At 39.5% G+C, this 25,905-nt stretch overlaps 1 protein-coding gene across 2 annotated transcripts in view; it reads left to right on the top strand.

Annotated features, from left to right (window-relative positions):
* The first annotated feature begins 2,882 nt into the window (after window positions 1-2,882).
* Window positions 2,883-25,905, top strand: part of CTNNA3 (catenin alpha 3) — a 426,086-nt gene continuing 403,063 nt past the window's right edge. Inside the window, exons 1-4 of one of the 2 annotated variants that reach the window (XM_041427252.1) lie at window positions 2,883-2,942; window positions 11,622-11,728; window positions 17,230-17,422; window positions 24,232-24,398. In XM_041427252.1, the coding sequence (XP_041283186.1) occupies window positions 11,627-11,728; window positions 17,230-17,422; window positions 24,232-24,398 (462 nt within the window). In that variant the 5' untranslated portion in view covers window positions 2,883-2,942; window positions 11,622-11,626. Of the gene's footprint in view, window positions 2,943-7,607; window positions 7,711-11,621; window positions 11,729-17,229; window positions 17,423-24,231; window positions 24,399-25,905 lie in introns of those variants that run through there. The other variant, XM_041427251.1, reaches the window with a different exon arrangement.

Raw genomic sequence — 25,905 nt, 5'->3', positions numbered from 1 at the left:
TGTGTCAGGTCAGACATGTCAGTCTCTCCATGCCCTGCTGCCATTCTGGGGGTACATTCAGCCACTCACCAGTTGGGAATTTTTCATTTGCCTTCTGGGAGTGAAATCCATGAGATGCAGAAAGGTGAATCGGCCAGGTTCCTTCCCTGGATGATCACTGACCAAGACTGGGATTGTCTTCACCTGACGCAGATACGAATACTGTATTTGATTTAAAATTTGCTTTGTTTTCATGGGTACCTTATTTGATTGATTAAGTTTTAAATGTGTTTGCCAGAAGTGCATTGTCTCAATAGGTCTAGCTCTCATTCACAGCTGTGAAATCCCACCCGAAGTCTTACAGCAGAAAATAAAAAAAGCAGAACCTCGTCTGGTGAATCAAACAAGAGGGGCAATCATGGGAGACTGGAACAACCTAGTACCTGAAAAACCAGTGTACGTCAGGAGGGAGGACACGTGAACACTGACATAAAATGATTTTAAATCAACCCGAACAAGCAGACTTAGCGCACAGGTTCCCTCTGTGAGCTAACTACTGGCACAGGGCGAAGGAAGAGCGGCGGGAGCGTTCCCGCGGGGCAGGGACAGGGGCAGGAGTTCGGCGGGGCCGCTCCTCAGACCCGAGCCGTCCCGGCGAGTCGGATCCCCCTCGGGCTCCGCCGGCCAGACCCCGCTTCTGTTCCGCCCCCTCAGCCTCAGGTCAGACCCCGTCCATTCCCTCAGATTCCCGCCCTTTTCCCCTCAGGTCAGACCCCGTCCATTCCCTCAGATTCCCGCCCTTTTCCCCTCAGGTCAGACCCCGTCCCTCCCCTCAGATTCCCGCCCTTTTCCCCTCAGGTCAGATCCCGTCACTCCCCTCAGATTCCCGCCCTTTTCCCCTCAGGTCAGACCCCGTCCATTCCCTCAGATCCCTTTTCCCCTTAGGTCAGACCCCGTCCATTCCCTCAGATCCCTTTTCCCCTCAGGTCAGACCCCGTCCATTCCCTCAGATCCCTTTTCCCCTCAGGTTAGACCCCGTCCATCCCCTCAGGTTCAAAAAAAAATGAGCATTTTAAACACCTCCTATTAGTGAGTTTATCAAAACCAATAGGGTTGCTGTTCACCTCTAGAGTAATTTGCTTCATGAATAAAACACTGATGCAGTTACAAAGATCTAATGATTAGAAAAGTGTAATAGGGATCATGTACCTAAATCCACTTGTCTATATTGACCTTTGCAGTGAAGTGAATTGTGTTTTTGTTCTTAACAGTTAAATAACATTCATGAAGTAACTGAGAGAACTAAGAAATGCTGAGAAACACTAACTGCAGGTGGTGAGATTTATACTTGCACTGCATGATATAGTTTTATACTGTACTCAGAAAATTAAAACTTACTCCAGCAGCTTTCTTAACTGTCTGTTATTGCTCATATCTTCTAAATTCATGAGTTGCAGGTGCGAAAAGAATTTTTTTCACGGTTTAAACCTCAAATGTAATCATGAGAGGAATGAATTATGAATACAATTGTAAGCTTAATATGGTAATACCACATACATTTCTCCGTAATAAATTATTATATAATCTAGAAAAGTCTGCTTAGTTTATATTAATATTTGATGCTTTTGCATCCATAATGCTTTTTGCTGCATTCCTTTTCTGCATCTCTAAGTGCAGAAGACACTTTTGAAATCAGTTGGCCATTGCATGACAGGGCTTAAATGTGATTCATTTTTTCCCCCCCCATTCCTTCCAACTGTTTCAGTACTGTTTCATTTATGTCCAAGGTGTTTTTTTTGGTGCTTTTTTTTTTTTTTTTTTTTTCTTTTTTTTTTTTTTTCTTTTTTTAAACTTTTTTTTTTTATCCCCTCCTCTCTTCTGTGTAGTCACAATAAGTGCTCCTTCCTTAGGTTTGGGTGTTTTTCCCCTCATTCCTTGTCCCCAGGGCTGTTAGGTAGGATCAGGTTACTCAACCTTGGGGTCATCTGTGCCTTTTTTACCTCTGAATCAACCACAAATAGCCAAACTGTTTCGGCTGAAATTTTCCAAAACGAAAATTCAGCCCGACGTTGTACAAATGTTCAGAATGAATGATTTAAGACCTCCAGTCTCTAGCAGAATAGATGCAAATATTGAGCATCTATTGACTTTTGGGAGTTTTAGGAGGGTTTACATGTTCTGTGTGTATTGTAAACTGCACTTCAGGGTATGTAATTTACTCTGTTAGCAGATTAGCCAAACTTAACTCATATCCATTTTTTAAATGGCTGCCTTGGTGAGAAATCTTACAAATGGGGGAGTATCAATCTGGAAGTGTGTTTTGAGTGTTTTGTGAAGGTGAATGAAGGAGATGTGCATTGCATCTATAGTTGAGTGTGGATTTACAGCAGTGGTCTTTTCTTTCCTTTTTCCCCTTTCCTTTCATGTGTTCAGCCTAATTGTAAATGGAATTGCCATACTAAGCTTAAAATTTTATTCATAATTCATTCCTCTCATGATCATATTTGAAGCTTAAACCCTGAAAAAAATCCTTTTCTCACCTGCAACTCACGAATTTAGAAGATACGAGCAATAACAGACAGTTAAGAAAGCTGCTGGAGTAAGTTTTAATTTTCTGAGTACAGTATAAAACTATATCATGGACTTTTGAGGAGGCTTTGCCATTGCCTTCCCTGGTGTCCGACGGAGGTTCTAAAAGCTCTGTGTCAGACCTGGTTTGCAAGGCTGGCAATGGCCTTGGGTGTCTCTAGGTGATCTTTTCAGTAGCAAGCTGTGAACTCAGTTAACTCAGGCGCTACCATTTTGGAGGAGTTCCAGTGGAATGTTTTGTTTCTTACTACTGGGACTGACAGGCGACCATTTGCAGCCTCGCTGTCCGTGCCCCTGGAGTCCGGCTGCATCGGGTGGAGTTCTTCACAGAGCTGTCCCTAGGAGCGCCTTTCCTTGGAGTCTTCATTCAAAAGGTGAGATTGAAGAAGAATGCAGGCAGTTTTCCTCTTAGTGGTGGAAGTACATGAAGCTATAAATGGAATTTGTAGCTGCTTGATAAAACAATCACTCCAAAAGTAAAAAAAAATAAAAATTAAAAGGCTGGTTTTCTTAGCCAGCTTTGCAGAAAAAAAAAGAACTTTTAAACATAATTAAAAAAAAAATTCTGAATATTAAAAAAAATTGTGAATATTCCAAATATTTTAATTGTCATGGTTTTATCAGTAGCTGGAGTTGTTTTAAAAAAAAATTCTGAATATTAAAAGAAATTGTGAATATTCTAAATATTTTAATTGTCATGGTTTTATCACTCCAAGCCAGTAGCTGGAGTTGTGCAGCGTGTTTGCATATTTTCCAAATACGAGAAGCCATTTTGGAATATTGGAAAAGGAATAATGAAATGTTGTATGGATGCTATTATTCTAAAAAGTTTAGCTTACCTTCTGGTACTTTGCTGGATGTTGCACCTAGTTGAAGCAAGGTTTGTGTAAATGTATGTTTATCACACCTCAGTGTGAAAATAATGTGTTACTGAACAATTTTTTAGCGTTTAAAAAAATTTTTTTATTATTAGAGAGGGCTAAAGGAGGGCTGTTATATTCAGTATAACATTATGCATGTTTCAAAACCCTTATGTGCACACTTTTCTGTTAGGTAAAATTGAAGACAAGAGCTGTGTTCAGACCTAGTGAAGCCCCAGAGGTATCCAACAGCAAAAATTAGGCATTTAGGAGGAAACCATAAGGAGTTCTTACTGTTTTCTCTGGATTCAAATCTGTTGATCACTGTTGGGGAATTAATTCACCTTGGAACAAAGTTTGGTTGTTTTTTTTCTTTATGGCTGGTCTTCAGCAGATGGTTTTGAGTTGAACTGTGGGCAGAGGTCAGAATGGGCTGGAATGTCCTTTTGGGCTTTATTTCTGAAGCTGTTTCTCCAGAAGTGCTCTGTCAGCTCTGGAGGGGTCTCTGCTGAGCCGTGGTGTGATTTGAAACTGGTTGAAAGAGCTGATGCAGGAAATGGGGTGCTGTGCAGCAATGGGAACCCCACTGGAAGGGTTAACTGCATCTTGAGGTCTGTCCCTGTTTGCAGGCGTGGTATGAAGGGATTGTGGCTTTGCTTAAATACTGTTTTCTGTCCCTTTTCAGTAGATTGTGCTTTTGTATGTGCCAAGGGAGCTTGCCAGCATCCAAAGTGAGGCAGTTTCTAAGAATCATTTCTCTCTTATTTTCATGCATATCTCAGAGTCAATATATTATACATATATATTTTTATATGTATATATATATGGATGTGTATATATATATAAAGTGTCAGTCATATTTGCTGCCTTTAATTTTGGGGTTGTTTTGAACATGTCTGTAAGCAGTGGGGAAGAAGAATACTGTTCTAGAATGCTAAAAACACTTAGGTCACTGGACAAAACAAATGATGCAAACATTTATATCAGTTAGAAAACAGTTACATAAAATGGTACGTGATGGTGAAGCATCGTGGGGCAGGCCATGGGTAGGAAACAACCACATCTGTTGGCAGAATCAGTGGCAGCTCTACAAAGAGAAGAAACCCTGGCTTTTTACTTCTTTGCAGTTGAGACACATTTTTAAGGCAAAACAGCAGAGTGTAATGTTGTAATAGATAACTGTCAGCAAATAGCAATAAGGGGACATGGGGAACTGTATTTAAAATAAAAAAAAATTTGAAATCTTCTAGTAGCACCTCATGGAATTTCTATTATTGTCTATTATTTTAATGAGTTGAACAATATCCTATTTTTAGTGGAAGGTCAACTTGAACTGTATTTGAACAAGGTCTCTGGTTCTGAACACAAATAGGAACACTTTAAATGTGATAACAAAAGGGAGGCTTGGAGCCAGAGCTCCTTAACCTATCATTAGGGGCTCAGATAGCCATCCGTGTAAGAACTGCGTGCTGCTTAAATAGAGAGGAGTCCTTGTTCTGAGCTCAGACTGCACACAGTGAAAATAGCACTGAGACTTATGTGGAAGGATTTTGGGGTTTTATTTAAGAATTTAAAATAAGTCTAAAAAATAGTAATGATTTTTTTAAAAAATAAAATGTGCCAGCTGATGTCATACCACTTTATTTTGTGTGTTGTTTTTGTGGTTTTTTTAGTAAATGCTTTTTCAGTTTCTTAAATATTAGAACTCTACTTTTCAGACCAAAAACTCAAGTACCTGCAAAAATGTACACGGAAGAAATGTTACAAGCATTAGATTATTAAAGTATTTCTGGCCTAGGCAGAATTATTTTAATTTTGCTGTCACCCACAATGGTGCATATCCAGTGGAACTCCACTGTTGACCGAAATTATTTTGTTTACTGGTAGTGAGATACTGTCAGGTTCCCAAGTTTCCATGTTATACTTCACTGGGAAGATGTTTCTTGCAGTGGCTGTAGGTTTAGGGCAGTAACACATTTTTTGGATAGCTGTTTGTTGAGAAACAGTCCAGTGCCAGTGAAAAGCCAAAGGCTGTGGAGCTGCTCAGGCTGTAGGATTCACACTGCTGCTGGAACATCTCCTGGGATTTGTTGGTGTTGCAGCTGGCTGAAGCGTGTGCATTCACCAAAGGAAGGATTCTGATGGCATGTTTAAGGGAGATGATTTCTGACCTTCCTAGCAGTAAGCAATACTAGTAATTGCTTGTTAGCAATACTAGTAATTACTATGTTAGGGTAACCTGAACATAGGAGTAAGGAATAGAGGTGATGTTCTATAGATTTATAATGTAAATTGTTTCTGAAAATGTTTTACTCTCCTCAGCCTGCTTTTTGGCCTCAATTAAAGAAAGTGTGGGCAAGGTGCTTCAGTGTTGTTATGGTTTTATTGCAGTGCTCTGCCATTGGCATTCTCTCTGATCTTGAGTAAAAAATTTTTCCTCTGTGATTCTGTTTCCTTTTGTGATACTGGAACACAACCTCTACTTGAAACAGTGCTTTGATGGACAGCACTGTAGGAAAAGGAAACATGATTACTAAACAAGGAAAAGACAGCTTGTTCTAAATGTTATAAACCTGGGAAAAATCTTAAATTTTCATCTCACTAGATATAAGAAAGTTTTCATGAGACAAGTTCATTGAGGTGTGATGCTTTATCCCACCTCAAAAGTTGTTTTTATTTTTTTTTTCGTAAACCTTTATTAAATCTTTTAATGCCACTAGGTCAGTCACGAACCATTGCTTGCCATGGGGATTCTCCAATATCCACAAAGAACTAGGATTATGCTGTTTTCTTGGTAGATTGGACGTAAGGTTTAATGTATCACATTATTTATGCTGAGAACTGTGTTCAGCAACTTGGTGGAAACCTTATGTTCTTGTGAATTTTAACTGCCCTTAAAATGTGGGTTGAGAAAGTGCTCTAGGGTGATAGTAAACAGGCAGAATTGAAAGGAAATGCAAAAAAAAGTGCTCAGTTTTTCTGGTTTTAATTTTTGGGGCTGAGATTAAAAAAATCTTCCAGTTACTTCATTGCCAACCTACACCGAAATGCAAGGCTTGTTTAAATAAAGTGGCTCTCAGTGAATAAATGTTATTAGTGGGTATGAATCTTGCCACCTTCTCCAGCTCTCCTTTTGGTGTCTGTGCATTAATAGACATGTTTCTTGTTGCTAGTGGTAAGAAATGATGAAATCTGAGGTGGTTACAGAGTAGCCTGACAGCTTTGTCTGGACATTTAAATAATTTAGCAGGTGCTCTATAGACTTTACCTGGTGTTAAACGGGCCAGGTCCTTTCCAGGTTTCGGAGATACTGCTCCATTCCACAGCATGGTCTGGCCTACAGGGTACTAGAGGTCTCTCTGCAGTACAAGAGCATGGACTTCTCTTTGCCTGAACTAGAAGGTTTTAGCATCCTGAATGTCTTATTTTGGGTGTCAGCTAGAGGATTAAAGGAAAATGCAGTAATTGTTTTTTTGTGCCTTCTGTGAAGTCTGATTTGCACTTGCTGTACTGACTGTAGCAAAAAGGCTAACAAATTTTATTCCCAGAGTGCTGTTGGTAACAATTAATTAAGGAAATACTGAAATTAAGACTGAATAGTAAAAAAAATTATATTATATATTCTCAGCAATGTTTAATATATTGGAAATCCTCAGGTGCCCTGGCCATCTATATCTTGGTAAAAAATACAAATCCTGACTACTTTGTTTTAACTTTTCTTCATTTTTTACAAGGCAATAGGCCTTTGCATTTTCTGAAACTGCTAGGATAATACATTGTGTGTCATTGTAGGATACCATACAATAGAAATAAAACAACAGAGAAAACAAATTTGGTGCCAAGTTCCCGGGTGAGAGCTTCATGAATCCCTTTGCTGTCCAGTTCAGGAGTCTGAGTCATTGCCTCCAGACTGAAGTTGGCATACAGTCAGAATGCATGTAGGTGCTGTGCTGGAAATTCCAAGAATAATCACTGGAAGTGTAAGTAATTTCATGCTTCGTGTCATCTAATTGTTCAAAACCTTTTCAACTCTAAACTTTCTTGCCACGCTTACGCTCTCCTGTGTAGCTTTAAGGATGCCCATCCCCCTGCCAGCCCCGCAGCAGCCGCTGTGTCCTGTCAGTCATCCTGAAATACACTGGGAGCTTGTCAGGCAGTCCCTTGCAGATGCCTCAGGAGCCCCAGAGTGAGCCAGGGCAGTTGCACTGAACTTCCTAGCACAAGGAAATTACATAGACAGTTGCTTTAGTGCTGCATATGGACCATATGTTTTCTAGCATAGGTGAGTGATGCACTGTTGGCTTTCTAACAATCTAGCAGGAAATGGATTCTTAAGTAAAGGATTTCTAATTTCTGCAGAATGTCTTTGGCTCTGCTTTCTGACACTTATTAGTTTATGTCTGTATACAGTGTACTTATAGATTCTAAAAAAAAGCTGCAGGTGCTGTGTTCACATTGCATTGCAGATGGATATAGATTGTGGCTGTTTTTCCAGTGTCTTTTTCTTATTACACCAAAAGACTCAATAGTTTTGACATCTGATGAAAAGACAAAATTTTCATTATCTTGAAGTTGGTAGCATTTGGTAGGAGTGTGCAGGTGGTTGGTTTTCTGTCTGGTCTGGGACACATCTGTATCTTGTAACACATGCTTAACATCCTAAGTGTTGTAAGAGCTGCTGGTGTGCAGGGCTGAGATTGCCTCCTGTAAAGGTTAATCTGAGTGTGAGGTTATACAGCCTTCTACCAAAATATCTTGCAGTTAGGGCCCCTGCTGTACTTAGGGGGATGTTGTAATGGAGTAGATAAATGCATTAAAAAAACCCCAAAAAAACCAAAAGGAAGGTGGAATGTTGATTTTCATTTTTTTTCCTGAGGCAAACATCAGATTTTTTCATCTTAATGAATACGTAGATAAATGCATTAAAAAAACCCCAAAAAAACAAAAGGAAGGTGGAATGTTGATTTTCATTTTTTTCCTGATGCAAACATCAGATTTTGTCATCTTAATGAATATGATCTAGAGGACAAAGGTTCACGTAGTAAGTGGAAATGCCAGAGAAAATCCCAGGATGTTCTTTACTGGCTGTTTATTTTTCTTTATATCACCTCTTATCCTTGCCTTAGTTAAAAAGAAATAATTAAAGAACCCAATTTAAATATTGATTAGCCTGTATGGTGTGTAACAGTAAGGAGAGCCTGGTAAGCTTAAAACATGTAGTGAGATTACCAGAATAATTTAAGATCTTGTGGTTTTCGCTGCATTGGCTTGAAAAACTGTTTCTATCTTTTTAGAAACAAAAGGAAGTTTCATGAAGCATTAGAATTGTACTTAAAAATATTGCTGGAATCAGCAAGTGAGCCCTTAAGTGAGTTATTTATATCTTAGAATATAACTGAAATTTTCAGAGACAATAGTTTTTGCAATTGACTTTCAGCTGATGTACTCGTTATGGGCCCGACTCAAGGCTAAAAGCTATTATTGGCTTAACTGACTTTTGAACTCGGGGCTCAAGCAAAGAATAAAAATGCTGATGTTAGACAGTATCCTAAGGGTAAGAAACAAATACACAAGCAAAACCCACAGAACAATCCAGAATAGGGAAAGCCATGACACATGGATTCACATTTTTTCTGACCTGCAAAAATGGGGTTAGATTTGTAATACTTTCCAAGTCTGAGAGTGCTCTGTGGATTCTGGAGCACAGTAGTCCTTTAGTAACAGGAATGGACTTTAATTACGGCTACATATTTATCTGCCAAAATTTAGAAAAGACCTGATGATTGTACATAGCAGAGGAGATTGTGCTGTGAGAATGGAGAGCAAGCAGCAAAAAGGTTTCATTTCTCCATTTTGAGGGAAGCAGGTGCTGACCCCCTGCTGCCAAGGAGTTGTGGGGAAGCCCCTGCAAGGCTTAAAGCATGAGTGTATCTGCAGAAGAATAACCCGAGTCAGCTCGTGGTTTCTTTAGGGCTCAACAGCAGCACGAGGTGCCGTCCCCATCCAGTTTACCTGTCCCCTGGTAGCTGATGTGTGTCTGACCAGACACAAGTGCACAGCACAGTCCATACCGTCTGTTTGCAGCTGTGACGGATTTCAAGAAGCGCCCGTATTTTGGGAGACTTGTGAAAATATCGAAGATAAGGGTTGGTAACCAGCACCATCATAAATATTTATTATTTTTCCTAATGTGGATAAAAAGCAGATTCATTGAAATATTGGCCAAAGATGTAGAAAACCAGTGAATTTTAGGTGGCAGAAAAGGATCTGTCTTTTCCAGGGTGTGTAATGGTGTGGTTTGATGCAATCCCAGGGAAGCTGGAGGACAGTATCTTGTTGAATTAAAAGGCCTTTTGAATAAGGGGTGGGTGAGGGCTCCTCATTCCTTTCTAAAAGAAAACATTCCACATAACACAGTTCCTATTTTAACTACAAAAGCTAACCTTTTTGCTATGAAACTACATTTACCACAGTATTAAAATGTTAATACAGCATTACTCAGTACAACTTAATGTGAATAGTAAATATCTGTGTGGGAATGACAGGCGCCAGTGGCCTTCAGAGCGAATTGTTGGTGTTGGACAGAAAGATCCGCCGGCAGTTCCAGTTTTGGGACGCTCAAATTTTGTTTCCTTGGTGTTTGTTGAAAGTATCTAAATGTTAAATGTGTAAAATACAGGCAGTTAGTTTGCTTTGACATTCCTAGAGTTCTCTTTCCATTCATATCTGCGGAAGGAAAAGTGTTTTGTTTTTTTTCTGGTCAGTCTGATCTCAGGTTTCTTTTTTCTTTGTCTTTTGGCTCAGAATTAAAACTGAAAAATCATTCATTCCATATGCTATTGCCTGGCTGGATGCAGCTGAATTTGTGGGAGCTTAGCTCTGCTGCTAGTATAGTTGTAATTAAAGAAAAGCTTGGCACTTGTGTAACCTTTAATAAGAATGGCAAACCCCTAAATTGCTTTGTACTTTAATTCTTTAATTATTGCTCATATTATCTTTGCTTGTAAGTAAAATGTGGATAACTCTCCAGATCCATTTCTACACCACTTGCTACAGGAACCCTACACCTACTGTGTTTTATTAAATCAGTGCTAGGTTCACTGGAAGGTGACAATATATCTCTTCAGCCTGCACAATTGCAGTACCTTATTACTTCATTATACAGCAGCAGTGGTTGTAATAAGTCTTGCTTAAAAAGGACAGATATCCATTATTTGTGTATTTGAAGTCTGTATTGGCTGAAAAGGCTTTGCCAAGCTGTGTTTTAGAAGAAGTTAAGTTACTGCAAAATTTAAAGTGTCTTTTATTTTGGGACAATAATTGTTTGCAATCCAGCTAAAGCAGTTATAACTCTTTGTTGACACACACACATTTCAGGCTAATGGCCTGAGCCATGGCCCAATGAACTTGGTGAAAACTATTAATTTACATCAGTAGATTCTGCATCAAGTTCCTAATGAATGATTTATTCACTTTAAAGACCTTACTTAGCTTTACTTCCACCTTATTGACTTCAGTAATAGGCTTTCTCAACTTAATCTGTCTTGACACTTAAAAAAATATTTGTTATTGCAGGGTATACAATAACAAAATGTTTCCCTTTTTCTGCTGTTAATTTCCAGAATTTTTAAGGAATGTTGTATATGCTTTTCGTTCTTAAGGTGCTTATTATAGAACCCCTGTAATTTGGCACGTGGAATAAGATTCAGGTATTGTGCACATAGCATTAATGTTTTTGTTTTGTGATAAATTCAGTAATGGAATGTTAAGTTTTTGCTTTAAAGATCCTTTCTGGACTAGTAGAGGACTTTTATTTAATAGTATTTTGATTCAATTATCCTTGTATTTTTTTGCTTTAAAGATCCTTTTTGGACTAGTAGAGGACTTTTATTTAATGGTATTTTGATTCAATTATCCTTGTATTTTTTAACATGTGGTCAATGTAGAAGTCTCTGAATGAACATAAGGAGTTATATGTACTTTAAGTCTATGATTTTACAGTTCATATAAGTATCAGCGTATTTTTTTAATGATTTAGAAATGGGAAATTGGAGAAGTTAATTGTATTTTTTGAGATCAGACTCTGTTAGGAAACAAGTTTATACTCACATAGGCTGGGCTTTGACAGAAGGCAGTGAGGCTTGGAGTCATGGTTAATATTGGCTCATTGCACTTCTCTTGTTTTGTACCCAGGTGAAATGTCAACAAAAGTGCCAAACATTAAACTGAAAATTGATCCTCGGAATCTGCAGATCCAGACATTTACAGTGGAGAAATTACTGGAACCACTGATAATTCAGGTATTTTAGAGTTGCAGAAAGTAAGCTGAATAACCACAGAGGGAAGGGAATAAGGCTGAAGAACTTTTGACTAAAGACATTATTCTGAAAGTCACACCCACAGCTCTTCTGCACTTGCACTTTACTCTGGCTCAGGAGCTTTCCAGGGCTCTGCTTTCCAGATTTGGTCATTCATTTGGTCACTTCCAACTTTGCCATTTGTCACAGTAAATGCTGCATGTTCTAGCTGGTCTCTTGCACAGTGTTGTCTAGGAGATGCTTAAATGTAGAATTCACTGCAAATGGATTTCCAGTGCATGAAATAAGTAATTCTTTAAAAAGAAAGTTTCATTTTCCCCATTTGAAGCTTTGCCTTCTCCAAATTTTTTTTGGTCTTCCCTTACTCTTTTTTCCTGTCTGGAAGGTTACTTTCCTCAGAAAGCAGCCTTTTCTTTTCTATCATGACTTCATTTCCAGCTACTATTAACTGAGCTGCCTCTGTCTCATTTTGTCTGCCTTCCTTTATATATTTTTGCCTGGATGTGATTGATGGTTTAAAAACCTTCAGTTAACAGGCCAGTGGTTTGTGGAAGTTGTCAAGGATATGTGGATGGGTTATAAAATCAGTTTCAAAGTAGTAAGAATAGATGTCTTGATAGACTGAATAAAAAAACCTCTTATACACCGGTAGGTCAGACTGTGCTGAGGCAGGTGCAGCACTGTGGGTCTTTTTAGAGGAGGTAAAGAAAAGTAAATTTTGGGTTGAGTTTTGCAGGATCAAAGAAATCTGACAAAACAAAGAAAGTGCAGTTCCAGAATAAAACAAAGAAACCATCTAAGTTTTGTGGTTTTTTTCCCCTTCCAGCTCTTCTCAACCATTGAAAAGCTTGTTCAAATTGGAAATGCTTTGGTTCTAAGACAATATTTTGACTGTTTTTTTCCCTCTTTTAAGCTTAATGCTTTGCTTGTTTCACACCTATGGAAGGAAAACTTATGTTTTGTGTGGATCCTTCAAAAGAAGATGTTGAAAATGCAAAAATAGAGATTAAAGCTCATACTCAGTGAAGGGTAATTGGAAGGCTGGAAAGGTAATAAATAAAAATTAATCTGTGATTAGAAAGAGAATCAGACCAGTCACAGATAAAAATGATGTTCTTGCCAGATTCACTTTAGCAACTGCTGCTTGGAACACAGTTTAACTTTATTTTGAGATTTCTGTTGTAATTTATTTATTTAATAGTCTTGTAATGCTGTGGCAGGAAAGAAACAATGGAAGTGCTTGAGGTCCTCTGCAGTCTGTCCTTGCCAGTTATGTTAAGTGTTAGGGCAGTCATTAGATTAACAGCATCAATATAGCAAAAATCAAGGCAGAACCAGCCTGGGCAGTAACTGGGAAGTAGTTGTGGAAATAGCTGCAGATCACTTGCTGAATTGACCCTCTTCCCTGCAATTGGCAGTGGTGATTACTATGAAACTCTGAAAACAGTACAGCAGCTGTTTTGTGCAAAACCCTGTCTGAGTTGGCAATGTCTCCATCCTTGGAATAAAACACTGACCCTGAATTTCCTGGGGTGTTTCCCTCTGTCTGTGGCCTTTATTTTATTCCAGGTGTTTTGAGGATGTTAGTTGTGAAAGGAAGGCTTCTAGTTCTCAATCAGTGCATCTGGCACATCAAAAAAGGTGGTTTGGTCAAAGTTAGCATGGTTCAGCTGACACAATGTGTAGAAAATTCCCTGCCTTTTGGAGTCCCTTGGATCACTGTTGAAAAATGGGCAGGTGGAAAGGCTTGTATTCCCAGCTGTCATCCACACCACAGACGTTTGCTCACAGGGAAAGCACACACTGTTGGTTTTAGTTCTACATATGGTGAGTTTCCCTTCTACTCACTGGGCGGGATTAGCTAGTGTGTACTTGTATATAATCCAAATACTTTGGATTTGAGACAGTGGACAGGGGTTCTGCTGTTGCCATTAGATCAGAGTTCATGTCTTGTTTTTCCTAAATGTCTAGGGATTGACATCGAGTTACACTGAACTATACTGTTAACAAAAAAGAATGTTTTATGATTGATGCTCAAAAATATTTTTAATATTAAAATAAAGATGAACCAAATATTATGATACTCAAGGTATCAAGACATTGCTTCCTGAACTACTGTAGTATTAAGAGGTTGTCTCAAAGTGCTGCCAGTAACTAATATAGCATTGGAAGAACTGCTTGAGTTTCCTAGAAATTTAGTATTTGACATAACCATGACCCCACAAGAAGCTCCATCCCTTAAGGCTAATAACTAATGGCAATAACAGGCAACAATGGCATGATTCAGCTTTGTAAATGGCCGTGGCCTGGAAAGTGGCTTAGAAACTGCCTGTGCTGTTAGCATGACTGTGTTGCTCCTACCAGAGCTAGGCTGGGGATCTGCTGTGCAGGGTAACAATGGCACACTGTATTAGGCTGTGGTTCAGTTCTTTCTGGGTAGGATTGTGTGAAGTTTTTACATTCCTCATTGGGGTTCTGTGTTAGAGAATTCAGAGTAGTTTTTCTGTTTTCCATAATCTCTATGAGCAAAGAGCTATCTAACAAATTTTGACTTGTGTTTGAGATCAGCTGCCACCTCAAATGTTTCCTGAGGGTGATGCTGAAGATGTAAAGTCCTACAGTCAAGAGTTTTCACCTGCCAGAATCATAATTTTTTTATTATTTTTCATTTGTTTTATTTCCTTTCCTCCTCAACATATCAATGAACAGTATATGTAGTGATATTTTACATAAAAAATGCAGTAAAAATCTGCAAAGTAGAACATATTATTTTCTAGTGAAATAGTGATTAAATACTTAAAATTTAAAAAAACCCCTTCTATTTGATAGATTATTTTGTGCCGCTTCTAATTTTTGATGGTGTTTTATTATGTCCTTCATATTGGAAGTATTAGCCTGTAATCTGTAACTCACTCTTAAAAATATGGACATTGAAACTGTCTTAAATGTTCTAAAACTGACATTGGAGGGTTTGTAAAAATAAAAGATAAAGATTTTTATTCCCAGTGCATTCTCTACCAGCTGGCTGATTTATGTGCAATAAATAATTCCATGTTCTTCTTTGAGCCACAGTCAGAAAAATACCCAAGCCTTCTTTAACAATCTGAACCAGAGTTATTTATGCTCTCTCCCTTGTGATTTGACTTGTGTTTGAGATCAGCTGCCACCTCAAATGTTTCCTGAGGGTGATGCTGAAGATGTAAAGTCCTACAGTCAAGAGTTTTCACCTGCCAGAATCATAATTTTTTTATTATTTTTCATTTGTTTTATTTCCTTTCCTCCTCAACATATCAATGAACAGTATATGGAGTGATATTTTACATAAAAAATGCAGTAAAAATCTGCAAAGTAGAACATATTATTTTCTAGTGAAATAGTGATTAAATACTTAAAATTAAAAAAAAAAACCCTTCTATTTGATATATTATTTTGTGCCGCTTCTAATTTTTGATGGTGTTTTATTATGTCCTTCATATTGGAAGTATTAGCCTGTAATCTGTAACTCACTCTTAAAAATATGGACATTGAAACTGTCTTAAATGTTCTAAAACTGACATTGGAGGGTTTGTAAAAATAAAAGATAAAGATTTTTATTCCCAGTGCATTCTCTACCAGCTGGCTGATTTATGTGCAATAAATAATTCCATGTTCTTCTTTGAGCCACAGTCAGAAAAATACCCAAGCCTTCTTTAACAATCTGAGCCAGAGTTATTTATGTTGCTCTCTCCCTTGTGACGTGCCAAAGCAGTTGATGTCAAGTAGATGGTCCTTTTCCCCCCTAAATTGCAGGAATGGTACAGGGGTCAGGGCTTTTATGTTTGTAGATGTGTTTCTAGAATTGTTACCCGCAGGATATTTGTCAGTTACGTTTAGAAGTAATGATTCATGAAAAGCACTCATGTGCATGAATTCATGGACGAGATCTGAAGGTGAGGTGAGGCTCATGTAGCACTCTGCTACCCATGTTCTGGCAGAGGGAACAGGAGGATTAAAAAGGATCAGTGAACTTCATGAAAATAAGGTATGCTTTAAAATATCTGTACAACACTTAAGAAAAATGTTTTTGGAGTCTTTCCTTACTGTTGCAGCTCAAGCAATGCCTTAGAGAATAGTCTTTCAGAAACATTCTGTTGGAGTGTGGAGGCTGTATTCAGATAATGAAGAATGTGGAGTGGGATGGTCTATAAAAACAAGTTCTTTATGGGTGTTGAAGTGCATTGGTAAAAACAAAATTCGGTCTAAGCTGCAGTAAATCTAAATTCTGGGCAAATTGATGTACAATTTTAATGCTGAGAGAACCCTGAAGAATTGGGAGGTGTTGAGCTCTGGCCACTGGGATACCCCTTTGGTAAGAAGAGAAAGCATTCTGAAAGGTGTCTGTGCTCATTTTGGGTATTTGTTCTTGCAAATCTTATGCTGGAATTATGGGAAGACCCAGCACTTCTGGGGAGAGAGAGCCTGTGGGTGCTGGCTGATAGCAGCGGAGCACGAGGCAGCGTGTGCCCGGCTGGCCAGGAGGCCAGTGGGAGCCTGCCTTGTATCAGAAATGGCACGGCCAGCAGGGCAGGGGAGTGATGGGACAGTGGTGAGGCCACACCTCGAGTCCTGTGTTCAGTTTTGGGCCCCTCATGACAAGAAGGACATCGAGGTGCTGGAGCCTGTCCAGGGCAGGGCAGAGGCGCTGGGGAAAGGGCTGGAGCACAGGGCTTAGGAGGAGCAGTTGAGGGAGCTGAGGGGGCTCAGTCTGGGGAAGAGGAGGCTCAGGGGTCCCTTCTGGCTCCCCACAACTCCCTGACAGGAGGCTGTGGCCGGGTGGGGTTGGTCTCTTCTCCCAGGTAATGAGTGCTAGGAGAAGAGGAAATGGCCACAAGTTGCACCAAGGAAATTTTAGATTGGATGTTAAGAAATGTTCTTTCCCTGAAAAGAGTGTCCAGCATTGGAACAGGCTGCTGAGGGACATGGTGGAGTCACCCTCCCTGGAAGTACTCAGAAAGCATGTGGATGTGGTGTTTTTTGGGACATGGTTTAGTGGTGCACTTGGCAATGTTAGCTTGACAGCTGGACTTGATGCTTTTGGAGGTCTTTTCCTACCATAATGGTTCCATGATTCCTGCCTCGCTGAAGCCTCCTCAGATAGCACTGGTATTTTTTTTATTTTATTATGAGCAGGTTTTAAAACAAGCAGTGGCAGGAGTTGGTATCAGGGTTGATAGAGCAGTGGCATTTCAGTTAACTTTGCTTTGATCCTACAGAAGGAGCAACACAAAGATGAGGTGTATTGAGCAAAATTGCATTAGATTGAATTCAGTACTTTTGCCCATTCTTGATATTTATGCTGGGCTTGCCTGTCTGTCTCTAAAGTAGAGGGAATTTCTATATTTTCTGAATATAATCATAATTATATATTTTTTATTTTAATAACAATATAAAATCATTTGTAGAACTTTAACCATTATTGTCTCTTTTGTTTCTTTTAAATGTAGGTTACAACATTAGTAAACTGTCCACAGAATCCTTCTACTAAGAAAAAGGGCCGTTCCAAAAGAGCTCGTGTCTTGCTTGCTTCTGTGGAAGAAGCCACTTGGAATCTGTTGGACAAGGGAGAAAAAATTGCCAAGGAAGCAGTTGTGTTTAAAGAGGAACTTCATGCAGCACTCGCTGATGTGCGGAAGGAGAGTAAGTACGTGGCAAACAATTGAGGCACCACGAGGAATTGGTTTAACCATGCCTGGTGTCAAAATGAAGCTAGGATATCTAGGGGAAATGGGTTGTGATATGCAAATGTCTGAACTTGAAGTTGTCTAGTTATATATTCTGGGATACCACCTGTAAGGAGGTAAAGTGTGCAAGCTAGGCCCCATTAGGAAAAAATACATGTATCAGTGGAAGTTTTGTTGTTTGGATTTTTGTTTTTTCTTTTCATGAGGACAGGATGCCTCTTGATCATTTCAGTGGCTGTAAAGCATGACTAAAAGTTAATGTATGTTTTAACTTCTTGAACTGTTTACCTGAATCTCAGATTAAGGCCTCTTAAATCTTCCCTCTTTAGTGCATTAGTAAGGATTTCATTTGGGAAGGTACAATAGTCCAGTGAGGAGGTATGTTTTGAGAGCAGGAGGAAGATGGATCCTTTAACCTATCATAAGAGTCATCCCCTCCTGATAGAGCAGCTCCTCTCAGGTGAGTTGTATCATGTTCTGTGTCCTCCTGACTTAATCTCTCAATTTTGAATCTGATTCCCAGAACTAGGCTAGTTTTTGTGATCTGCAGAGAATGTTGTAGGCATTTTCTTGCAGGCTCTTTGTTGTTTTCCTGAGTTTTACTTTTCCCCATGGAAACTGGGAATATTTGGGTGAGCACAAAGGCCCTGAGTCACATGACCAACATCCTAAATGTGTTCCTGCAGAAAACACAAGTTAAAGTTTATTTATGTTTTAATTACATCATCCTGCCTTTAGTAAAGATGGAGCTTAATCAGATTTTTATTTGTTCATCTTGCACATGCAACTGGGGTGGTTTTTGAGTCTCTGCTGCTGTTCAGAGCAGTGATTACTTGCTTTTGGCTTCCTCTGAATGTAGAGATAGCTGTGGTTTAGAGTTTGATCTATGCATATGGTGTCTGAGATACCTTAAGGTCCTTTGTGATTAAAAGCGTTATGACCAGAAAGAATCACTGTTATCTGTCACACTGAGCAGCTGAGGCTCTTGCAGAATCATTCATTTTGGAGTACTCTTAAAATGTTAGCCCATCCATTACAGGCTGATAACACAAGGTAAGAATAAAATACATAGTTTTATATTGATTTTTATACACAGAGAAATTGAAAATGTGAAATATTTTTTTATTACTTATTGATTCTCAGCCAAGACTAGAGGTAACTACAAAAATAAATAATACATAAAAGTAGATTATATACACCTCATACATTTTAAGAGACAGTTAAGTCCATGTTATCACCTATCATTATGCAATGATGAAGTGAGTGGTTGCAACTGATCTCCCTTCAAGGATTTGCCAAACTGCACAGGTTAGTTTTAAGAAATTGTTGAAACAATTGTGAAAAAGGTAGAAGTTTATTAATTTTGAAGGTTTTTTTAACCTTTGAAGCTGTGTGCTATTTTTAATTTGTGGTATGTCACATCATATGTAACTTAACTGTTATTCATGCCACATTCTGCTGCAGTTAAATGTCTCCTGTTATTTACTCCAAGCTCTTTGAAGGGATGAGGGTCATCAGCCACGGTTGCATGCGGTCACCTGCCATGCATGTCACAGTATACAGTATTTCATTTTCTCTGGTGGCTGGCAGAGACTTTTATTAATGCAATCTTAAATTAATTAGGAAGTTTGCACATGACTACAGCCTGTATTTCCTGGATAATGGCATTTTGAAGAAATACTTTAGATAATTTCACTCACATCAACCAAACTCAGATTTGCACATTGGGATCTGGAAAGAATAAATTCTGTCTCACCTCCTGTTGCCTTTTACCTGGTGTCACATGCTGAACTTGTTCAGTTGGGGGTGCATCATGAGCATTAAACACTTAATCCTTTTGAATGTCAATTGCCAGTGTGAAAACTCCTTCGTTACTTTTGTAGCTCATTAATTTGGGGCTCCTTTTAAAGGAGAGATTTACTTTTTTCAATCTGCTTCTGATAATCCTATTCACAATAATGCTTTGGAGAATAAAGGAGCAAATAAATGGGATAAAAATGAAGAGTGGGGGTAATGTTTGGTGTATCTAATTAATCTGTATCTAATTCACGACCTTCAGAAATCATGACAACATGGATGTGGCTTCACTGACTACAGCTTGCTCTTGGCACTGTCAGTAGATGAGATTTTGGAGTCTCAAATTCAGTTGAATTCTGTTAGTGACCTCTGAAAGAAGGTGTTACTATAATGGATGACAGACATGTTACCTGGATAAATAGTGTCTGCTTCCTTTGACATCTGCAAAGTTTTGTCAAAGATTTATAGGCTTGGAGACAATAATTTAAATAGAGTTTTTCTGCATTTTTCTTTGTTTCCTCTCAAGAAAGTACTTTTTAAGGCCTGCCCACATCTTGATATCTTCTTCTGGAACTTTGCTAAATGGATCAGCAGGAAGGTTTGTGGGTGGTGGACTGTATGCATCATCCAGAAATCCACTAGCATAGTAACTGAGGAACTGCCATGATTTCCTGTTGATCTGATTTGGTGAAGCTTTGTTAGAGGCTACTTATGTCCACAGTTTTATTCTAAAATAGTGTCATAAACCCCAAAGTAAGTGTGTTGAAAAACTCTGACTGAGATTTCACGTGCATGCAGCATTTCAAAAGATTGTCTTCTAATTCAATGTTCTGTGGAATATCTGAGCCCTATGCAAAGAGTGTAAGGAGCATTGTTCAACCCTGAATGCTTCTGACACTAACCACCAGTCTCGAATTCATGTTCTGATGCTTAATCAGTTTTAAGGCAAAACAGCAATGCTGTTCATGTGGTGAAATGTTGCTGTAGAAGTCTGAATTGAAGTCTAGCGTTATCCTTAGGATGATGAGTTTTTGCATTTATGTGAAAGTGTGATGCCTTGCAGTTCTCAAACAGTTGCATGGGCATAACTGAAATGTTTGGTATTTACTGCCATTGCTGACTGACTATATATAGTCAGAAACATAGCAGTTGTTGTCTGCCTTGTTTCTGTCTATTGAGTGTCAGTGTTTCTTGTGTTTAGCTGTTATCATGCTCAAGTGTGTTCCCAGATAAACTTGTCATCACACAGAACAGTGAATTGAAGCAAGTTACTTGCTGGAGTTACATTTTGAGCCTTAAGTTACTCTTTAAAAGGAAATTCTAACAAATACTTTGATGTTTTGAGCGGCCATATTTAATGTCTTTTGATATTAAACATGGGAGGCAAGAGTTTGATGGCATGGAAAACACTACCATTCACTGGTAAGAAATGGGAGCTTAAAGAGGGCATTTACTAAAGGAAGGGTATATGTATTATACTATGTTCTTTTTTGTCCCTCCTTTCATCTTAAAAGTAAACTTAACTTTCTCATTCTACATAAGGAGGTATGTGTGTATATATTCTACATCTAAGGGACTTCTGTTCTGGGAGGCAGAACTTAAATGGCTTAGAATTATCTGTGCTGTGCACTCCTTTCATCAAACCAAGAACAGATCCCCTGCAGAATAGCTTTTGACATCAGCATCACTGGATCAGGTGCCCCTGAGTGGGAAAGGGAGAATGAAGAGGTGGGCGTGAGGAATGATGGGGATGTGTCGTGGCTCTGCTTACATGTTAGGAAGAACTGGATGAGACGTGGAAGTGGAACTTCCTGATATGCAGTGGTGAAATAGTTGCTATGCAACAGAATCCAGTGGTATCTGAGTGGGATAAGAGCCTGTGTGGCGGGAGAGAAATGTCCTGTAACAGCCCCAGAAAGCTATTGTGAGAATCTGAGTTATCACAGTGTTGAATATTAGGAACATGCAGGAGGTATCGATCTGCTGTGCCCTGACAACCGATAGTGTCACTTCAGCTGGGTGACTGAAGCAGAATCCTTTTATTTGCTCTAGCAGATGGAGATGGTATTTGTAGAAACAGAACAGGTGATTTTACTGGTGACTTGTATCGTTTAATCTTGTGTTTTTAGAAAGGGTATGTTGTTCTGTGCTGTGATGTGACCTTGACTCCCAAGCTTCTCTAGCACTTATTCCCCTTAACGCATTAGTTCATGCCTGCAGAATTTGAGGCTGCACGTACTAGTGTCAGTAAGAGCTAACAAGTGCTCTGTTACTGGTGAGACCCCATGTGGAATACTGTATTCAGCTCTGTGGCCCTCAACATAAGAAGGACATGGACCTGTTGGAGCCAGTCCAGAGGAGGCTGCGAAGACGCTCAGCAGAACTGAGCACCTCTCCTGTTAAGGCAGGCTGAGAGAGCTGGGCTTGTTCAGGCTGAGGAGAAGGCTCTGGGGAGACATCACTGGAGCCTCTCAGAACCCAAGGGGGACCTGCAAGAGGTCTGGAGAGGGACTTTCTACAAGGCGGAAAGGCTTTAAACTGACAGAGGAAGAAGTTGTTCACCATTGTCACCATTTCTTCCTACATGGACCTACAACAACCATGACAAATGCTGGCGCCATGCGACACTGGCACAGGGTGCCCGGAGGAGCTGTGGCTGCCACCTCCCTGGAAGTGCCCAAGGCCAGGCTGGATGGGGCTTGCAGCAACCTGGGCTAATGGAAAGTGTTCCTACCCCCCATGACAGGAGGATTGGAACTAGATAATCTTTTAGGTCCCTTCCAAACCAAAGCACTCTAGGATTCTGTATTATAAACCATTGTGGGCTTTTTCTTGGTTGTTTGTATTTCTATTCTCAAGTTTGAGACTGAAATGTTGGAAATTCTTTCTACTAACTTTGGTATGTCTTTTCCCCTCAGTAAATGAGCTCCTCTTGTCAGCTGTGTTTCTCTGGAGCTGTAAAGCCATCAGCCTCTAACAGTGCAGTTCAGGAGTGGGTGACAGGACTTTCTTGGCAACAGTACCTCCTTGTGGGAGGACACAAGAATGGCATAAAATTCATTGCATTCCATGTGCATTTCGCACTGCTGCAGTTTAAAAAATAAGATGAGAAAGCCAGTTGTAAATACAAATAGAAGAGAGGAAAATGTGGTACTTGGATGGGATTTCAAAAGGAGAAAGAAAAGCTATTCATATAAATAAAAGAAGAAAGCATAATTGTGTTGATCTTTCCTAAGCCAGTGAAGAGCACTGCTGTTGTCAGTGTGATGCTGAGCACTGTGTCTGAGGGTGCTCACTGCCTGCGGTTGGTGGCGTTGTTGCAGTGTCTGCACGGACACAGCCTGCCATGAGCTGTCAGCTAATTGCCAGCAGGCTCACAGTTCACTTGTTTTTAAAGGAATTTTAATGTAAGTTTTTGGATATTTTTGGTGCTGGATAAAGTGTGTGAATCCTCTAACTATTTAAAAAATTACTTGTGGCTGAACAGTGTTTTTTACATTTACCTGTGCCTGAGCAGATTTTTGTAGGCACGTGTAAGTAACAGTCATTTGACACAGCAGTAGCTGTCAGTAGCTGATCAGCTGATGGTAGAGCAGCATTTACTTTGGGAGTCATCTTATCTGGGTGTGTTGAACAGAGTCTTGGAAATATCTGCCTGACAGTAATTGTGCAGTTATGATAGATCCTGGCTTTGGTTCTTTAAATTGCTTTTTGTTTGGTTGTCTAAAAGAATTGAAATACTTTGAATGCTGCTGTCTCTCTGAATTCCTATTTGTGCCACTAAAAGGACATTTTTTGCGTTTCATTGTTTGTGACAAATGTAATTATGGAAGAATATCCAGTTGATGGGAATTAAAATAAAAATGTATTGAATTGCATCAGATTGTCATGCTGTCTACTGCAATTTAAGGAAGTTTCAACATCGTGTTGTTGTTGGAGCTGTCATTTTCTGCTGTTTGTACTTGTAGCTCCTATCTGTCTAGCCTGCATCTCATGGCTCTATTTTAGGGTTATGATTTTATGTGTTCATGAGAGCTTATGTTGCTCTCATTTCTAAGGGCTTGGTCGTATTCAGACCCTTCTATCTTGTGTTTGCTCACAGAATTGCAGAATGTTGAGGGGTGGAAGGGACCTCTGAGGGTGGTCTGGTCCAATGCCCCAGGTCAGGCAGGGCCAGCAGTCTGCCCAGGACCATGCCCAGTCAGGTTTTTAACATCTCCCACGATGGAGACTCCACAGCCTTCCTGCTTGGCCTGTGCTGCTGCTGAGTCACTCTCACAGTGAAAAAATATTTTCTGATGCTTACATGGAATCTCCTGTATGTACCCATGTTTGTACCCATTGCTTCTCTCCCTGTTGCTGGGCACCACTGAGAGCAGTCTGGCTCCAGGTCCTTTTCACCTTCATTCAGGAATTCATGGTGCTTGTCACTGCTGTCCGCATTGTTGAATTTCGTTTACCAAACTTCACATTGGAGAGCAGTATATTGTTGTCTACTGGCAGTCACTAGCTCCGTGGCACAAATTTCACTTCATGTTGGTCAGATGTTTGGGTGTATGAGGTTTTCATTCCATTACCTTATATTTGCAATGAGAAGAGCAATATTTGATTTCCTTCTGTGACCAGGAATTACTTAATCACAAGGACACCAAAGTACAGAGTAATATAAGAAGTAGTGACTAGAAAAGTTCAACAAAGCTGCTGGCTTTGTTGTGTTAAGAGTAATAGTGTGAAGGCCAAGGGAATTATTTCAGAATTAAATGATGCTGTAGAAGAGAAAGGGAATGGAAGATGTGGAACATTAACCTGCACGATCTGTAATCATTGACCTTCATTTCAAGGCATTAGGGCAAGAAAGAGATGCCAAATTTATTGGCAATACTTGTGCCTTGCCAAGTAACTGGACTCCAGCGACTTCCTTTCCTTTGGGTGTTGCGGTGCAGCCTAAGGAAGTGTCTCCTGTTGCAGGTCGGGCCCTGCAGGTGTCAGCAGAGGCGTTCACCAGCGATCCCTGCTCCCTGCCCCGGCGCCAGGCTGTTGTCCCAGCCGCTCGCTCCCTGCTGGCCGCCGTCACCAGGCTCCTCGTTCTGGCCGACATGGTGGACGTGGCCTATCTGCTGCAGCACCTGACTGTGGTGAGTAATGCTCTGCTCTCCTCAGGCTCCTGGCAGCCACAGCTGTGTCTGCTCAGGGCATGGAGAACTCTTTCTGTACTTCAGCCTTGTAGTCTCATGCACATAACACCTGGGCAGCACTAGATTCTAGATGAGATTTGTGAATGGACCAAAAAAACTCGTCTACTTGCAGCTCGGCATATTTGATCTATTTTTGGTTCATTTTTTCCCACTAATACTTTCAGTAATTTATAAGAGACTGATAAATACACAAATTTCTGTTGACTTCCTAATATTTCAGGGCAGAGGTGAATAATCAGTGCCACCTCTCATAATGCCTCATGCCACGAGAGAACACAGTGACTTAGAGGACCATGTTGAAGCGAGTTCAGTTTGGTGAGGATAAGAGAATGAAAATTTGCCTCCAAATCAGACTAGAAAAAGTAATTCATGATAAAACAATGTTGTGTGGGTTTCAGTACTGGGCTTGAAAAATCTGCCACTGACAACTGCTGGAGATGCACCACAGGCTACATTAACACTGTCTTGCAGAAGCTTCTGTGTTGTTCTGTATGTTTAAATTTGTCAGCTGTAATAGGAATGGCCTATGTCTTTTGTACTGTTCATGGAAAATGTTCTTAAATTATGATATTTTTCATGGTAATCTATTACATTTTTAGGGTTTATTTTCATAATCCTAGATGCTCTCTTCTGAGATATATTTGAGTATGTTTTGAACGAGAGAGCTAAAATTAGATGGTTTTCTTTACTAGAGTTTCAGTATTTCTAAACGGCTGTCTAATTAACTTTATGTTTTCCATCTGAAAAAGAAAACAAAAAATAACTGAAAATGGTGAAAGAATACAGAGTATCATTCAGGAACAACTCCAGCACTGCAGAGTGCCATTAAATTGTCATCTTCCTCCACATTTCCTTTTAATAGGAGGGAGAACTGAATTTGTAAATGAACCCTTAGAATAAATTAGTGTGGTAAAACACTCTCAGTAAAGCCTGTGCAAAAAGACTCACCCTAGTTGTTAGTGTGTTACATTTTGCATATTTATTTAGTCTCTGCTCTGGCTGTTGAACTTGCCAACAGTGGTATTAGCTGTAATGGTGTCTTTTATGTTGACATCTAATTAGGAAATTGACTTAATGTAATTTCAACATATGCTATTGAACATCCCCAGTTTCTACCAACTTTTGGTCACAGCTAACTGAGCCAGATTTAAAGGCAATTAAATATTTTAATGAATTTCAACATGGCTCTATTCTAAGTGTTTAACTGTAATCATTATACTTTAAAACTCCCGTAGGAATTCAATTTTCCTTCAGCGTGGACTTGCTCCCACAAAAAGACACTGTATTCACACAGTGTCAAAGTAGACCTTGTCTTTGCTGTATCAGCTGTAATATTCTTGGGTTTTTCAAGTTAATATGCCTTGAAAATCAACTCCTTAGAAGTCTTTAGCTGTTTTTCTTCGCACTTGTTCTAAAACCTTAATACTTCTACCATATTACCCTGCTC

The sequence above is a fragment of the Onychostruthus taczanowskii genome, unplaced genomic scaffold (assembly GCF_017590055.1).
Source record: "Onychostruthus taczanowskii isolate IOZ18803 unplaced genomic scaffold, ASM1759005v1 scaffold98, whole genome shotgun sequence".
Classification (NCBI taxonomy): Eukaryota; Metazoa; Chordata; class Aves; order Passeriformes; family Passeridae; genus Onychostruthus; species Onychostruthus taczanowskii.
The sequence above is the reverse complement of the archived record's forward strand: the minus strand, read 5'-3'. Positions and strand labels throughout refer to the sequence as shown.